Genomic DNA, 17,804 nt, shown 5'->3' with positions numbered 1-17,804 from the left:
CGCACTCACACACTCACACGCACACTCACACTCACACACGCACACACACACCTCTCTCTACACCTTTCAGTCCCAAGCCCAATATGAAGTGGCTGCACCCAAGGGGATTTGGGTTCGGTTGAGAAAATGGAGAAAGTTGAGAATTTAGTACGGTTTTAATAGGGGGCTCCAAACAATAGGATAGCAGTCATTTTGATCGGTTGAAAAGGTATAAGGTTGAGAGGGGATTTTACAGTAGTTACACTCATGGGACTTAAAGGGTTAATGCAGTTCAGCTCAGTAGAGTGCTATTTTAGCCCCTTAGCATGTTTGAGTACAACATGCTAGAAGCTAGGTTAAGTAGACCCAATCATTTGTAGTGCTGTTACATATTGAACAGTATCATCGTCACAGTTCTTTGACAATACACCTCGCTGAATAAATCAAAGCCTCGTGTAAGTACAACGCCTCACACATTTCCTCCTTTGGATGGAAAGGGCTAATGCAGTTCAGTTCAGTACAGTGCTGTTTTAGCCCCGTAGCTTGTTTGAGTACAACATGCTAGGAGCTGAGCTAAGTCGACCCCCTCATTTGTAGCGATGTTACATATTCAACAGTGACACTTCATTGAAAGCACCCCTCTCTGAACTCTGAATGAAGCCAGGCCTCGGCATCTCATTTACCTGTTTCCCCCCCCCCCCCGCCCCCCAGCCCTCTGTACGACCAGTACTGCAAGGACCACTACGCGGACGGGCACTGCGACCAGGGCTGCAACAACGCCGAGTGCGAGTGGGACGGCCTGGACTGCGCCGACAACGTGCCGGAGAAGCTGGCGGACGGGCGGCTGGTGCTGGTGGTGCACATCCTGCCGGAGCACCTGAAGAACAACTCCTTCGGCTTCCTGCGCGAGCTGAGCCGCGTGCTGCACACCAACGTGGTCTTCCGCAAGGACGGCAAGGGCGAGCTGATGGTGTACCCCTACTACGGCAACGAGCAGGAGCTGAAGAAGCACAACATCAAGCGCTCGGCCGACGGCTGGGCCCAGGTGCCCGGCAACGTCTTCGGCAAGATGAAGAACAGCGTGTACAGCGTGGTCAACGCCCGGCGGAGGAGGAGGGAGCTGGACCAGACGCAGATCAAGGGGTGGGTGCTGTCGCGCGATTGGTCGGTTCGCCCCGCTGAGGGGTGTTGTCACCCGCCGATACGCGTTTGGGTTTTTGTGCCCAAGCGTGATGTTTTGAGGTGGGTCTCCTGTGTTGTTGTGTGAGTTGTAACCCCCCCCCCTCTCCCCCGATGCAGGTCAGTGGTGTACCTGGAGATCGACAACCGGCAGTGCTACCAGCAGTCTACCGAGTGTTTCCAGAGCGCCACGGACGTAGCGGCGTTCCTGGGAGCGCTGGCCTCCAGCGGGAACCTCAACGTTCCCTACATCATCGAGGCAGTCACAAGTGAGAACCGAACAACCCCATTCCCATGAGTCTGACCACGAGTACTGACACGTGCACACTAGCACCAACCACCGCCCCCTGCTCCCCTACCCCTCTGCCCCCCCCCAGACACGTGTGTGCACCTTCGAGAGAAGCCCCCCCACCTGACCTTCCATGTTCCTACCCCCGCCCACCCCCATCACCTCCGCCTGCTTTGCAGAATAATTATTGCCTCACTTTGAAGGCCAGTGTGATATCCAACTACACAAGAAATGAAATAGTTACCCACTGAGTTAAGAGATTGTAATTACCTTCCCTATAAATACAAACTTAAGATATGGCTTAAAGCAGACCAATCTCACAATCATGAGTAGCAATAACAGCTTATCTCTGGCACTAATTTTATATATTTGTAGGTATAGTAGTCATTGTAATGTATTTATGGATTCTATTGTATCGTCATATTTATTGTATTACTGTATTGATGGCATTAGATCATTAATTTGTTGTAACCTTCCTTCACGGGGGAGTATGGATGAAAACTAGCTTCTCAGATAACTCTGGCTCATTTACATTGACGTGGACACTGAAACGTTGATTAATGTGCATCGTCCCCATCAAATAAATACATTAATTAATTAGCCTGTTTGTAATCAGTCCAGGAACTGGTGTTCAGAATGGCCGGGCTACAGGCTCCAAAACGGTTAATTGCTGTAAATAAACAGAGCCTCACTCTGTCCGCACCCCCACTCTCGCTCGCCCTCTCCCTCTCTCTCTCAGATGAAGGAGTGCTGCAACCTTCCCCTCGTTGAGTGTAATACCAGGACTTAATGCATCTCTAAGGGTTTGGGTGGGGAGAGTTTATCATTTCAAAATCGTTAGTGGGGGAAAAAAAAGAAAAGGAAAAATTGATCGGGAGTGTGCTAGAAGTTGGGAGACTTTGTTATCTTGAAAATCCGAATAAATCCTTCGTCTTTACAGCTTAAAGCGTGCGCAGTAATTTGAAGTTCATTAATCCCTCCTTTTTCTCCCTTAAAGAAGAAATGGTAAAGTTGTCTCCCAGCACACTGGGCTGGTGGGGGGGAGGGGGGGGGCGGGGTTTTTGCGCCTCTCTTTGTGGAGAAGTGGTTAGCTATTCTGATTATTAGCGAATGAAGCAGCCCCGCTTCACCAACCGTCCGGCCGTTCCCCGCGCCAGCGACAGTTTGCGGGATTTTTGGCAAGGCGAGCAGGTGGAGGCCGCGCCCCTCTCCGGCCCCCGGTCCAGCCTCGCGTCCTGCCGATCCGGGCCCTCGGGGGGGGCCCCTGCGGAACCCCGTCTGACATGCCGTACCCCTCTCTCCCAGGCGAGAACGAGACGCAGCCCCCGTCGGAGCTGTACCCCATCTACGTGGTGCTGGTGGGGCTGGCCCTGCTGGCCTTCGCCAGCGTGGGCGTGGTGGTGTCGCGGAAACGCCGCCGTGAGCACGGCCAGCTCTGGTTCCCCGAGGGCTTCAAGGTCAGCGAGCCCAGCAAGAAGAAGCGCAGGGAGCCGGTCGGCGAGGATTCGGTGGGGCTGAAGTGAGTACCCACCCCCTTTCTGCGCCGTCTCCAACCCCTTCCCCTCCTTTACTCTGTGTCCTGTTTGGAGCTGCTCTTTGCATTATGAGTGAATAACTGTCAAGATGATGTTTCTGATTGTCTTTTATACCAGTTCAGTATGGAGTACCTTAGTATGGCGTATACTACATGTGTTCAGTATGGAGTACATTAGTATGGAGTGCACTATGTGTGTTCAGTATGGAGTACATTAGCATGGAGTAAACTAGGTGTGTTCAGTATGGAGTACATCAGCATGGAGTAAACTAGGTGTGTTCAGTATGGAGTACATTAGCATGGAGTAAACTAGGTGTGTTCAGTATGATGGAGTACCCTGACCTGCTGGACGATGGACAGGTGTGGATTTGTTGTCATCTGCACAGTCTTTGGATAGGACTGAATTAAGTTTTCTCTTTTCTTTGAAACAGACCGTTGAAGAATTCCTCTGACATTTCTCTGATGGACGATAACCAGAATGAGTGGGGGGAGGAGCCATCGGACATTAAGCGCTTCAGGGTAAGACCGGCTGCTGTCCGATTCTCTACTCAACCTGAAAGATGACTTTAAAAATATTCTGGATTGTATTCCTTAAAAACCTTAAGACCTCTTAAGAACCACTTTCATTAAACTGGGACTTTCATAAATTCATAATGTCTGCCGTCTTCTGAATTATAATTGTATATTTTGCTGGACCCAACGTTTGGCCGGCGCTCTTAAAGCGATGTAGACGTGTGGCCGTTATGAAGGGTGCGGATGTTGGGTGTGAGGGAAGGTTGAGTCAGGAGTCTTCGGGGTCTCTGCCTGTGTGAGTAAAGCGCGCCCCGCTCCTTCAGTTCGAGGAGGAGGCGATGCTGGACCTGGACGATCAGACGGACCGCCGCCAGTGGACCCAGCAGCACCTGGACGCGGCCGACCTGCGCATCCCCTCCATGGCCCCCACGCCCCCCCAGGGCGAGATCGACAACGACTGCATGGACGTCAACGTCCGAGGCCCCGGTACGTCCACTCTGCCCATTCGCCTTGATTTTAGTTCTCACAGCTGTGCGATTCATTATCACACGGGCTGCGTTCGCTTGGATGGTTGAATTGCTACTCTCCTTTGGCTATGTAGGCTGTTTATGGTTGTTCCTACATAAGTGTATACTTTATTATTACTAGCGTTGTTTTATAGATATAGTCCTTTCTCATCAGATTAATCGACAAGGCCCAAGATCCTTATCTTTGTGGTCATTCCTAGCACTTGAAACTGTACTTCCCCCTCGGGTCTTTCAGCGCACTTGTCCCTGGTTCTGATTTGCACTTTGTACATTGCTCTGGATAAGGTTGTCTGCCAAATACCTATAGTGAAATGTCACGATTTGACGTGTAACACGTGACTCGCGCCTCCTGCCGGAGCCAGGTTTTAGTTCTTATTTCGCTCAGCCCACGGCACTGTCACGGCCTGTGACGCAGTGTCACGCAGCCATTCGCCGCTGAGGTCGTCGCTGCGTCGGGCTAGCGGCGCGCCCGGCTCTGCCGACTCCAGCGGGTTCTGCGCGTCAGCGGCGGTTGCTAAGCGAGCGAGCGAGCGAGCGCGCGCGCGCGTGGAGTACGTGGGCGTACTTAAAGCCCGGAGCCCCCAGGGCGAGGAGATGCACTTCAAAGCAGCGCGGCTGAAGGCTGGGGCTCCCGGGGGAAGGCCGGCGCGCGTTCGCGGGTTAATAATGGGGCCCTCCCAACACTGCGCTGCCCTCGCCGCGCTGTATTAATAAAATAATATCGGTATAAACATTTTGTTAAGTAAACCCCCCCGAGGAGCGCGGTGGAAACGAGGAGCCGGCGATCGATGCGCTCCGAGCCCGGGCATCGGGGAGACGTGGGGGAGAGGCTCCTCGTTTGAAGAGAGGCCCGTCAGTGCAGACAGCCAGAGCCGGCGCTCAGACGGGATAATTCTCACTCGCTGCAGCCGTGCCCGGTGTGGGAAGGCTGGCTCCTCTTCCCCCCCAGCTCTGAAGGAGAAGGCTTCTGCTGGCAGGAGCCCAGCTCACTCGCAGGGGCAAACAAATCAAACCCTCCGCTTTCTCCTCTGCTCATTGATCCTCACTGGTTGAGCTCCTTGGCGTTGTGTCAGGTATCTGAGCCCCGGTGCTGATGTACGGTTTCTCTCTCCCTCCGTTCCCCAGACGGCTTCACCCCCCTGATGATCGCCTCCTGCAGTGGCGGGGGCCTGGAGACGGGCAACAGCGAGGAGGAGGAGGACGCCTCGGCCAACGTCATCTCCGACTTCATCTACCAGGGCGCCAACCTGCACAACCAGACGGACCGCACGGGCGAGACCGCCTTGCACCTGGCCGCCCGCTACGCACGCTCCGACGCGGCCAAACGCCTCCTCGAGTCCAGCGCAGACGCCAACGTCCAGGACAACATGGGCCGCACCCCGCTACACGCAGCCGTGGCTGCGGACGCACAGGGAGTGTTCCAGGTACTGCGGCCTGCTACAGCCTGCTAGCTCACACAGTGCTGCGCTAACTCACACAGTGCTGCAGCCTGCTACAGCCTGCTAGCTCACACAGTGCTGCGCTAACTCACACAGTGCTGCTCTAACTCACACAGTACTGCAGCCTACTACAGCCTGCTAGCTCACACAGTGCTGCGCTAGCTCACACAGTGCTGCGGCCTGCTACAGCCTGCTAGCTCACACAGTGCTGCGCTAACTCACACAGTGCTGCTCTAACTCACACAGTACTGCGGCCTACTACAGCCTGCTAGCTCATACAGTACTGTGCTAACTCACACAGTACTGCGGCCTACTACAGCCTGCTAGATCATACAGTACTGCTCTAACTCACACAGTACTGCGGCCTACTACAGCCTGCTAGATCATACAGTACTGCTCTAACTCACACAGTACTGCGGCCTACTACAGCCTGCTAGCTCACACAGTGCTGCGGCCTACTACAGCCTGCTAGCTCATACACTACTACAGCCTGCTGCGCTAACTCACACAGTACCACAACTTGCTAGCTCACACAGTGCTGTGGCCTACTGCAGCCTGCTAACTCGCACAGTGCTGCGCTAACTCACACAGCCGCTTACAGGGCAGTCCAACCAGCTCAGGTAACGGGAGGGTACAAAACTGCTGCGGGGAAACCTGAAATCACTAGCTTCAGCATTTGGTGTGGTTGGCATAGCCCCCAACCCATTTACCATCAGCAGTGTGTGGGATTGGTTCAGTACTATTTATGTCCATGTTTTGTGATCTGAGACAATCGGGTTAAAAATGTGTTTTATTTTATCAGTATTGTGCTGTATTTTATTTTGCTCTTGGTGAACACCTCCAAAAACTCAAAAGCTTGATTCTCAGCCTTAGAAACTGTGGTCTGCCTCTGAATTGTTATTCCAACACCTTAAACACACCATCCTCAGTGTTCCTGATTTTAGTTTTAAAGCAACTCAGGGTGATGTGGCTTGTGATGAGTGCTAACACCAGACCTTTGGGTTCCTGCAGATCCTGATCCGGAACCGAGCCACGGACCTCGACGCCCGAATGCACGACGGCACCACCCCGCTCATCCTGGCTGCCAGGCTGGCCGTGGAGGGCATGGTGGAGGAGCTCATCAACTGCCACGCCGACGTCAACGCCATCGACGACTTCGGTAAGGCAACCCGGCTCGCTCACCCGAAAGGGGAGGCCCAGGGGAGGCCCAGTTCAAAGGGAGAGGGGGGGGTATTGATTTTGTTGGGGCGGATGTTACTTAAGGTCCTTTTCTGAGAGTGTGTGTTGTGTGTGTCTCTCCAGGCAAGTCCGCCCTGCACTGGGCAGCGGCCGTGAACAACGTGGAAGCTGCGATGGTGCTGCTAAAGAACGGGGCCAACAAGGACATGCAGAACAACAAGGTGAGGAGCGGGCCCCATTTTCACTCTGACTCAGCTTTTCTGTCTTGAGCAAATGAAAGTTCTATCATGGCATGACATGAAAACAACAATAACAAGAACAAAGCAGTTATAATATGTCTATCTCGTTATTACCTAATAAGTCTCACATCGTATAACGTATCAATAGTGCAATGTTTATTTAAATTATAGTTCGGTGGAAGTTCTATTTTCTGTATTAACCTCATGAATCGTAAGTTGCCTTTGTAAGTGTGTCTGCTGACTGGCGATGGTAATGCTGCCGATTACGATAACGATGTTATTTTTCATAACCGAGTACGTTCTCACGGGGGGGTTCTCTCTCGTTCGCAGGAGGAAACGCCTCTCTTCCTCGCCGCCCGCGAAGGAAGCTACGAAACCGCCAAAGTGCTGCTTGACCACTTCGCCAACCGCGAGATCACCGACCACATGGACCGGCTGCCGCGCGACATCGCCCAGGAGCGCATGCACCACGACATCGTGCGCCTCCTGGACGAGTACAACCTGGTGAGGAGCCCTCCGGTGCACAACGGCCACATCGGCTCCACGCTCTCCCCGCCGCTGTGCTCCCCCAACAGCTACCTGAACAGCATGAAGCCCTCCATGGCCGGCAAGAAGGCGCGCAAGCCCGGCTCCAAGGGCATCGCCTGCAAGGACGGCAAGGACATGAAGGCGCGGAGGAAGAAGACCCCCGACGGCAAGGGCAGCCTGCTGGACAGCTCGGCCGTGCTCTCGCCCGTCGACTCGCTGGAGTCGCCGCACGGGTACATGTCCGACGTGGCGTCCCCCCCTATGATGGCCTCGCCCTTCCAGCCGTCCCCCTCCGTGCAGCTCAACCACCTGCAGGGCATGTCTGACGCGCACATGGGCCACCTGGGCCTGGCGGGCAAGCAGGACCTGGGCCGCATGCAGTTCGACGCGGTGCCGCCGCGCCTGTCCCACCTCCCCGTGTCCAGCCCCGGGAGCGCGGGCTCCATGACCCTGTCCATGGCCGGCGTGGGCGGGGCCGTCAACGGCCAGTGCGACTGGCTTCCCAGGATGCACGGCGGCATGGGCCAGCAGGGCCAGTTCAACCCCCTGAGGAGCACGGGCGGGCAGGGGGGGCTCCACCAGGCCAGCCCCTCCCTGCAGCACAGCATGATGACCTCCCTCCACAACGGCCTGCCCACCACCACCCTCTCCCAGATGATGAGCTACCAGAGCCTGCAGAACACCCGGCTGGGCACGCCCTCGCAGCTCCTGCAGGCGCAGCAGATGCAGCAGATGCAGCACCAGCAGAACCTGCAGCAGCAGATGCAGCACCAGCAGCAGCAGAGTCTTCAGCTGCAGCACCAGAATTCCAACAGCACCACCGGAGGACACCCCATCGGCCAGGGCTTCATCGGCACTGACCTGAGCGGATCGGACCTGCAGCCGGGGTCGGGCGGCACCATGCCCATCCACACCATCCTGCCCCAGGACACCCAGATCCTGTCCTCCTCCCTCAGCCAGACCATGCCCGGCACCCAGTTCCTCACCCCGCCCTCCCAACACAGCTACTCTGCCCCTATGGACAACACCCCCAACCACCAGCTGCAGGTGCCCGACCACCCCTTTCTGACCCCCTCCCCAGGATCGCCCGACCAATGGTCAAGCTCCTCCCCACATTCCAATATGTCCGATTGGTCAGAAGGCATTTCCAGTCCACCGACAAGTATGCAGTCTCAGATTGGACATATTCCTGACCAGTTCAAGTAGGGAGCTCGCAGTCTTCCCAGGCCATGGTGGACTGCTTGAGATTTTGTGAAATTTTAAGAAACTCTTAAGTGCAAAGTCTTTCAGAAAGCAGAGGGGAAAATAAGAACAACTGATTTGACTGAAGGATCCCTTTTTTATATGATTTTATACTAACGATGAGAATTATGTTGCATTAATTTTGTATTTATTTATGTTCTTTATACTTTACTTTGGAAATAAGAAACTGTTTTTTTTATTTATGCTTTTTGTTGTGTTGTCTGCTAAAGGAATCTTGGGGGCCAAAGACTGAGGCCTGTGACTGTGTGGAGGAGTAGCTTTTGTAGAAAAAGAATGTAGTCTATTTTATGTTAGTGCTTTTGTCTGCAGTATAACAGAAAGATTCCTGATTATGTAAACACTGGGTATTTATTGGTGTCTTAAATTGTTACTTTATTGATTGGATTGTGCACCAATTTTATTTTTCATTTTTAAGTTTATTGTGATGCTATATAATCTTGTGTAAAAAGTGAATGTTCTGTTTGTTTTTTTGTATATTTTACCAGACACATTTTTTAAGTTTCAGTATTATTTAGATTTATATTTGTCTTTTAACAGAAACTAGATTTTTTTCTCGCATATTGACAGAACCAGAGTCCATAAGCTAAGGTCTTATTATTCATATCTGTACCGGTAAAGTCGATGGTCAATATTATGTCTTAAAATGGCTGGATGGATGATGGTTGTCCCTTTTTTTAGAGTACTGTTCTGCCACTTTGGTAAATATAATAATCCTTTTTATCAATTTTAAGAAATTTTTTTTTCAATATTAGCCTGATTCTGAACAATATCAGAGATCCAGGGGCTACACTTGATGTGAGTGGCAAGTTTGTAGGTCGTTTCTCTTGCTGTGCACAAAGCATCAGGAAGCACCTGCATTGGGCACAGCCTGTTTCAGTCACTATGGTTGGTCTCCATGGTGACATGAGTGGACACTGCTTGTGAGGATATTTGGCTGCTGACTCACCCTTCCTGTAAATGGGTATGGGGTTCACTCTGGGTAAACGGAGATGGGCACAGGAGTATCCCGCAGCTAGGATACGCACACAAGGTCAGGCTGCAGTCCTTCTGCGACCCTGCGCCTCCTTTTTTTTAACCTGTAATGAAAAATGGTCAAGTAGGCCAAGTTATTTGAGGATTCGCAGAGGCGAGTGTGAAGAAGTATCCCTCCTCTTCTTCGTTGTGAATCTCGATGTCAGTCATAGCCTGTTTGAAATGAACAAACTATGGCTGTGTAAATAGTGTGTGTTCACGTAAGCAGGATTTTGTTTCAGAAATCTTAAGTCTTAAGCATGTCATGCCAATAAGAGATGTCACAACCACTCCAAGGCTTTTCTCCACCACATTTAGAAGTCATACATGCACCTGAGTTACTCAGTGTTACTGAGTTTGAGATAAATATAAATATATGGAAATGTATAAATACAACAAATGGGAGATATCTGAAGTCCCTTTGCTGATAAAGAATAACATAAATATTGAGTCTATATAAATCATTATTTATTGACTTGTATTGTCGTACAAGATAGTCCACTGGGTATCCTTGGGGTTTAGGATATAGAGTTAAGAAAAGGGCGATTGTAAAGGAGAGCTTCATTTGTAGAGTCCCCATCTGGTGCGATGTTGTGACATCTCTAATGCTTTGTGAAGAGCATTGGACAATGTCAGTTCTTACTGTCATGTTTTATAAACTAGGCTATAGATGAAATGTAATAAGATATCTGTAAGAAAGTGACCTACCTGCAAAGTTGTAGTTTGCAACAAAAAAATGTATTTTCTGTTAACTGATTTGTAAACAATTGTTTCTTGATACAATAAAGGATGCCATTTGGTGTCAAGATTTCACTAAAAGTCCGCCCAGTGTCTTTTCCTTATGTTTTCAGTTTACAAAAACACATTCTTTACGAGTCCAGCTCAATGTGTTGGTTCAAACAAAAAACACTATAACCAGTGATCCTCATGATTGATTCAACCATCTTCACCACTAATGTTTAGTGCACACGTGTGCCTTTTGGTGTAATAGACTGGATTCTAGTCCTCATTCACATCGGACCCACATGCAAAATAAATGTGACCTTATTGTGAACAATAGTAGCAACGTGCACATTTTCCCACCATATAAAATATGATCAGACCGAAAATCGGCCTTCCTCCTTGCGTGGAAAAGTCAATTGACTTATCTACTTCCTCCTTACAACTAGCCTAAATCTGTCCAAAAGATCTGCCAAGGTTGAACGTTTATGTTGAGACCTACCTTACGTGTTCCTCTCAATTTTTCAATCAAAGCAGTCAATGTCTGTACATTTTTATTTCTCAACCTTTATTTTTACAGGGTAGGTTGACAGCACGCATGCCCTTTTGCAGCAGTGCCCTGTTAATGCGCCCCAAGTAGCAGTTTTAAATGCAATTGTAGGCCAATATTCTTGTGACAATACTGAAAGCAGGCAAATGATATTGACGCATGCTCGAGGTTTTATCCCACAGAATTATCTTGTCACATTACATTTAGTGCCCCAAAAGTTCTACACTCTCCTCGCCCCCATATCGCTTGTCATAATCGCTAACAACTGCTTGCATAAACTTTAGACAGAAAAATATTCCATGCATTTTCCTAATCTGCACATTTCGTGTAAAATGCGCTGCCACCCCGCGAAACCAATTGTGCTGAGAATTGTGCGGGTTTCTGTAGGCCTTCAATATATCATCTGGCGTTTCTCGCCATCTAGTGGACGTGCCAAAAGTTTCTCACCATAATGTTGTGCTCATTTTTGTTTTTGTTTTCGTATACAATGAAAATTAAGTTTTATGTCGCTAACTCGCAACAATATGATTGGCTTAAGCGAAATGCTTTCTATAGCCTACTAGCAAACTCTCACAACAGACAAGACAATTGTGCTAGATATACAGATGACATCTTAGATTTAAAATATTTTACATACTCACATCTATCACTGCAATCAACATTTATTGCTACAATCATACGATTTCTTTATTTGACATTTCTCGTTGGTAATAGCTACAGTTTGAAACTACACGGTACACAATGAACTACAAGTCCCATAGTGCACCATTTTCAGGGTTCAGGGTTGAATATCGTAACTTACAACTGAGCGACACATAGGTAGGGAGCTGGCCTCCGTGATAGGTAAATAAGTGGAAGCTGTGGCAAGTTCGACATAAAAATAACTTCATTGTCATTACGGATAAATCCGATCGGATAATTGGACAATGTTTGCCGAATAAGAACCCATTACGTCAGGTGATTTGTTGTGTTGTTATCGAGTTCCAGCAAGATAAAAAGCAACCGAGCTAGCTTGCTAGCTAGCCAGTCAGCTAACATGTTTGTGCAGGAGGAAAAGATATTTGCTGGGAAGGTACTGAAGATTCATGTCTGTACCATGGAAGGGACGGAGTGGCTTGAAGAGATAACCGAGGACACTACAGTTGAAAAGCTCAAAGAGAATTGCTTAAAACACGTAAGTCTTTTTATTTTGTGGTTTCCCTTAGAATATCTGATGGCTAGCTAAATGGGTAAATTATTCGAGCGATTGTAACGTTAGCTAGCTAGCTTGCATGTCAACAGCAATCGATATAGCTAACGTTAGCTTGCTTGCTGTCTTGTTCAGGGAATCAGATATGTGAGGTGACTGGCAGTAGGCCTGCTGAACCTGACATTGCACAGTATTTATAGAAGACCGCTTACACAGCTATATTTACACTAGTGCCTAGTATACCTACACGTGATGCTTGCCTGCAAATTTCTGGATTTATTTGCAGGATAATGTATCCCATTAGTATCCCATTCATTTCGCAGTATCTCTGCTAAATGAATGGAAGTTAAAAAGCATAATAGTCTTACAGTCTAGCGTACTACTGATTTATCTTTATATTTTTCGTCGCCCCGACAGAAGCGTATCCATGTTCAAATTATTTACCTCAAGTTTGCCTATGAAGGCATTCAGTGATCAATGATCGCCAGGATTGCATCTGAAGGCAGCACCAGCTAGCTATCTTATCTCACCCAGGCACGCCTCTTTGAGAATAATGTTTTTTTTTCTTCAGAATTTAGGTTATTGTTTTCGACTGTTCACTCAACGTTTAGCAGAAGCAATTCATTTACACGCTTCTTCCGAAAACACAATTTCCCCATGCACTCGATTTTTCGACAGGATTTGATTGAGTCAATTTAATTTTAACTGAAATTAATTATTTTTATTATTCCTTTCTACCCACGAATGTGTTGTCTTCAGATTTTATTCTTTATTTAAACGATTGATTTGTTATAATTGCTCTAGAGCACTGTGCCATTCATTTCCCTACTTTATAATGACTAAATTGCACAATTAAAATGATTCGTATATGTATTGTTCCACTTATGATGATCTGCCATATTTAATGGGAAGCAATTTATCAGATTTCCATTGCGTTTTTGTTTTTACGTATTCTATATAAGATAAGCATTTTAGAACAATACTGCACCTTCTGTATACCGTTTTCCCTATAAGTATGTGTATGATTCAAAATAACCAACTAGCTTGAATTAAGTGCAGACATCTCCAGGGATTTCTTGTTCTTTGCTTGTGTTCATTCATGCTTTAGAATGCACATGGAAGTCTGGAGGACCCAAAGGCTGTGACACAGCACAAACTCATCCATGCTGCTTCAGAGAGGGTACTTGCAGACACCAAAACCATTGCAGAGGAAAATATCAGAGATAAAGGTGAGAATTGAATCGGAAGCATTGAGACATTTAAATATATGATTCCAAGCATATGGACATTGTTTATGACATGTATTTATTTATTTATTTATTTATTTATTTATTTATTTATTTATTTATTTATGTATTTATGTATTTATTTATTATTTTTAGATGCATTAATTCACCTTGTCTTGGTTTATGGTGTCTTGTTTTTCATAGCCAGGCAAATGTGTTCCTATTAAAGTTCTTTCTGGTAGTAGAATAATAAAATAATAAAATATGAAGTGTTACACTCACCACTGTCTCTGGCTCACACCATTTCTGTCTGCAGACGTTTTGCTTTTAGTAAGGAAGAGGCCCCAACCTCCCGCACCCAAAATGGCAGACATATCAGGGGAAGAGAAGGTAATTGCTTAGTCCTTCATTTGAAATAAAGATCATGCATAGGGACATGGATTTTTCCTGACATTTACCCCAATAGGCTCTTCAGTGTGCCATTACAATTTTAAATTGGTCATGTTCCTTTGAATGTTTGCCGTCATTACTGCTCTCATAGTGCCTACAGTGACACCTTCATTATACGGACTAACATACGTTAAATGTTCCCAGGTCCTTTTGTTAAGGAAAACCCCCTGTCCCTCGCCTAAATCAGTTAGGCGGCAATGCACTGCCAGCATGTACTATGATGGCCTGTAACCCGGTGAATTTACACACGTTTGAAAATTTCTGTACTGAGAACAATTTCCAGTGAAGTTGGGTCCAAGAAAAAAAAAAAGTGTGAATAGATAAAATGTGATCATGCTCTACTGTTCACTTTTGCCTTGGCATGGTGGGCGTGTTTAAACTGGAAAATATTCTTCTCATTGTCTACATTCACCGCGTCCTACAAATACATGAATGGTATCGCAGTCCTGTAAATTCTCACATGTAATGCAGTATGTAATTAGCACATACTCCATGTAGTGGCTCATGTTGACAAAAACTGTTCCAGCGGTCATAGGCTGAGATCTTTATTCAATTCTGGTCCATTCTCTTATTCAGATTTAAAACAAGATCTAATTCAGTCCTTGAGCACTGAATGTGTGCAGTCTCACTTCTGTAATGAACCGTAATGTCCCCTGTTTCACATTTGGCCTTTTTGCCTTTCAGAAAAAGCAGGAGAACAAGGCTCCGGACAAAGAAGCGATCCTGAAGGCAACCGCCGGACTCTCCACCAGAGAAACCGACCGCACAGTCGCGCAGCACAACATCCGAGATGTCAGTTACTACATAATTGTGCAACGTGCTGGATATGTAGTTTTTAGATTATAGCCTTTGAGAGAGAGACAATATAATTTAATATGGCCGACTGGTTTATATTCCAGGCAATATCACGTCATTAAGTGGATTGCTCTGTTAAACCTGGGCGTAGGAATGCTGCCTGTATGTCCCCCACCCCCTTCCTGCCCTCCCATCCGCTGTCGCAAAAGGCCTTGCGCAATTAAAAACCACGCTTTTGCATATAAAATGGGTGTCATGGTGTCTTCTCTCCTGGAGAGTTTAACTGGAGAGACACCAGAACGTATAACTATTTATGCGTTCTGGTGGGGCGACATGGCTCAGGCAGTAAGGGCAGTCGTCTGGCAGTCGGAGGGTTGCCAGTTCGATCCCCTGCCCGGGCTGTGTCGAAGTGTCCCTGAGCAAGACACCTAGCCCCTAAAATGCTCCCGACGAGCTGGTCGGCGCCTTGCATGGCAGCCAATCGCTGTTGGTGTGTGAGTGTGTGTATGAATGGGTGAATGAGAAGCATCAATTGTCATCAATTGTCAAAATTGACATTTTTAGAGCTAGCTCCAGTTTCAGTCAGAGGTCAGAGTGGTACAACTGGCCTTGGCACTTGAATAATATCTTGCATGAAGGGAGAGATTACTTTACCGGCTGGAATTTCCATTGTGTCCTGTATTCGCAGTGCTGTTAGCTGTTAAAACTGCTGCATTTCAGAATCTGTCATTTTAAGTTGATTCTCACTCTCCTGACAAACATGTCAAAGAACATCTGGGAAAACATCTGGCGGGGTGTTCTATATGTCTGATATGTCACCTTCTTATTTATTTTCATGAACTGCTTTTTAACTGGGAAGGTCATTTGAGAGCTAGTTCTTAGTTACGCTAACCATCGTGAGACTTGAAACAGCTTTACAGTGAATATATGGAATAACCCTAAAAAACACAGTTCCATACAATCAAGAAAATAGCGAAAGCATTATATACAATACATGTGCTGTACTTGCTGGGCATAACCTGTCATGGTCCCAGTCAAAGCCCCAGGCAAATGGACTGACACCCCAGACAAGGGTAAATGTACATTTCGGTAATAATGCGGGACTAAGACCAAATCATTCTCCCCTCTCTCCCTTGGCTTGAATCCCTGTTGCAACGCTCACTGTCAAAGAGGAAACCAGTCTCTCACTGCTGCTGGGCTCACTGGGACTGTGGTTTCCATGGCAACAGTAGGTTTGGGACTGCACAGTGCAGATAATGGACAGTCACTGTTGCAGGTCACTTCTCTGTGGAAACAAAAATGACTTCTCCACCAGCCATGGCCAGAGCCTTAAGGGTTATGGAAGCTGGAACTGAACTGAGCTCTCAATCCTTTGACTTCAGAAGTCTTTGAGATGAAAAGGCTGTCTTTTCACGAAGTTCTGAACTAAAAAAAAAACTATAAAAACACTGTCTTATCTTTAAGTCTTTTGCAGTTGCTGCTTTTTGTGATCCCCCCCCTCCCGTCTTTTCAGTGTTGAAAAATTCATGATTTTCTTTCTTTTTACTAAATAATCTTTTGTCTTTTTCTGTCACGTTCCAGTTCCAAACAGAACTCAGGAAGATCCTTGTCTCGCTTATTGAAGTGGCTCAGAAGCTGTTGGCAATGAACCCTGACGCCGTAGAACTGTTCAAGAAAGCCAACGGTATGTGCAGTGTCATAATTCCAATAACCTCTTGAGCAGTCGTCGACCTCAGGGCGAGACCACAGAGTTCCTGTTTGGTTGAAAATGATCTGTTGTTGGAGGGATTTAAAAATAAGCGACCCCTTCAATTTCCACATCATCCTACGATTTTATATGGATATCGCATGGCGCACGGTTTCCTAACTTGTTTTGCACATGCATGACCTTTCACCTAAAGCATCATTGGGTTTTAAGTTCTGTGTTCAGTTTAAGATTCAGTAAAGTTCTTAAATTCAATAAGTGACTGGAGCTAATAAGTTGTGTTAGTTGTTTGTCCCAGCTCTTTATGTGCTGAGTGACAAATGCTTTGTCCAATGTCTAGAAATGTACCAAAAACATATTGAAAGTCATTGGATGTTGGAAACATCATATAGTCCATATGCCAATGCATAAGGTCTGCACAGCTGTTTATTATTCTGCCAGTTTTTGGTCCGCTTACTCCTCCCACAGCTTTGAGCTATTGACACAAAACCCACTGGGGAAATATCTGCCTTTGTTGGTCTCGCATGGTGTGCTTGTTCATAGCCTTTCAATATTCCGAGATTTCAATTCGGAGATATTGAAGGTTTTCCAGGGGGAAAGAATCCCATAGGAATGAAAATGCTTTACATTATTACTGCTAAACATTATTGAATTAGCATATATTTTCTTTAGGAAATGCACATCTCTAGTTATAATGATACTTCTAAGCTGACTTTCTAAGCTGGTTCCTTTCATGACGCCAGACAAGTTGTTAAAATGCGTCATTGGTCTTGCGAAAGTGCTAAAATGATGGTATCCTTTACAGGAAGCCATATTTTTCAGGAATTAAATCTTATAAAGGGGAATTCTCTGCAACATGATTATCTTGCAGTCTCTTTCCCGTGTGTAACATTTGTCAAAGAAGCTGTGTGAAATGTAAGTGGTTATTTTTAGTGTCTGGCTCTGGGCATTAGAGAGCTGGACCGGCAGAGATGTTCTGTGAGTGCGCATGAATATTTCAGTGTACAGTATTGTGTGTCTGTGCTGCCTCCCCAGCCATGCTGGACGAGGATGAGGAGGACCGGGTCGACGAGACGGCGCTCCATCAGCTGACCGAGATGGGGTTCCCCGAGAGCCGGGCCATCAAGGCCCTGCGTCTGAACCAGTGAGTCCAACCCGATCAGTACCGCTGAGTTTACTCAGGCCCAATGAGTCCAGCCCGATCAGTACCGCTGTGTTTACTCAGAACCCATCAGTACCACTGAGTTTAGTCTGAACCAGTGAGTCCAGCCCGATCAGTACTGCTGTGTTTACTCAGAACCAGTGAGTCCAACCCGATCAGTACCGCTGAGTTTACTCAGAACCAGTGAGTCCAGCCCGATCAGTACCGCTGTGTTTACTCAGAACCCATCAGTACCACTGAGTTTAGTCTGAACCAGTGAGTCCAGCCCGATCAGTACTGCTGTGTTTACTCAGAACCAGTGAGTCCAGCCCGATCAGTACCGCTGAG

General features: G+C 47.4%; 2 protein-coding genes across 3 annotated transcripts in view; both read left to right on the top strand.

Annotated features, from left to right (window-relative positions):
* notch1a (notch receptor 1a) overlaps window positions 1–10,499 on the top strand; it is a 40,129-nt gene extending 29,630 nt beyond the window's left edge. For both annotated transcript variants that reach the window (XM_061262427.1, XM_061262426.1), the window contains 9 exons: window positions 691–1,122; window positions 1,279–1,427; window positions 2,753–2,966; window positions 3,413–3,500; window positions 3,818–3,980; window positions 5,147–5,445; window positions 6,472–6,619; window positions 6,763–6,860; window positions 7,209–10,499. In XM_061262427.1, coding sequence (XP_061118411.1) covers window positions 691–1,122; window positions 1,279–1,427; window positions 2,753–2,966; window positions 3,413–3,500; window positions 3,818–3,980; window positions 5,147–5,445; window positions 6,472–6,619; window positions 6,763–6,860; window positions 7,209–8,612 — 2,995 coding nt within the window. In that variant the 3' untranslated portion in view covers window positions 8,613–10,499. The remainder of the gene's footprint in view (window positions 1–690; window positions 1,123–1,278; window positions 1,428–2,752; window positions 2,967–3,412; window positions 3,501–3,817; window positions 3,981–5,146; window positions 5,446–6,471; window positions 6,620–6,762; window positions 6,861–7,208) is intronic.
* A 1,242-nt stretch (window positions 10,500–11,741) lies between these two features.
* Window positions 11,742–17,804, top strand: part of ubac1 (UBA domain containing 1) — a 16,431-nt gene continuing 10,368 nt past the window's right edge. The window contains exons 1-6 of the mRNA XM_061263638.1: window positions 11,742–12,124; window positions 13,248–13,368; window positions 13,682–13,755; window positions 14,500–14,607; window positions 16,192–16,294; window positions 17,351–17,459. Coding sequence (XP_061119622.1) covers window positions 11,987–12,124; window positions 13,248–13,368; window positions 13,682–13,755; window positions 14,500–14,607; window positions 16,192–16,294; window positions 17,351–17,459 — 653 coding nt within the window. The 5' untranslated portion in view covers window positions 11,742–11,986. The remainder of the gene's footprint in view (window positions 12,125–13,247; window positions 13,369–13,681; window positions 13,756–14,499; window positions 14,608–16,191; window positions 16,295–17,350; window positions 17,460–17,804) is intronic.

Source organism: Conger conger, chromosome 12 (genome assembly GCF_963514075.1).
Source record: "Conger conger chromosome 12, fConCon1.1, whole genome shotgun sequence".
Classification (NCBI taxonomy): domain Eukaryota; kingdom Metazoa; phylum Chordata; class Actinopteri; order Anguilliformes; family Congridae; genus Conger; species Conger conger.
Note: the sequence above shows the minus strand (reverse complement) of the source record. Positions and strands in the feature narration are given on the sequence as shown.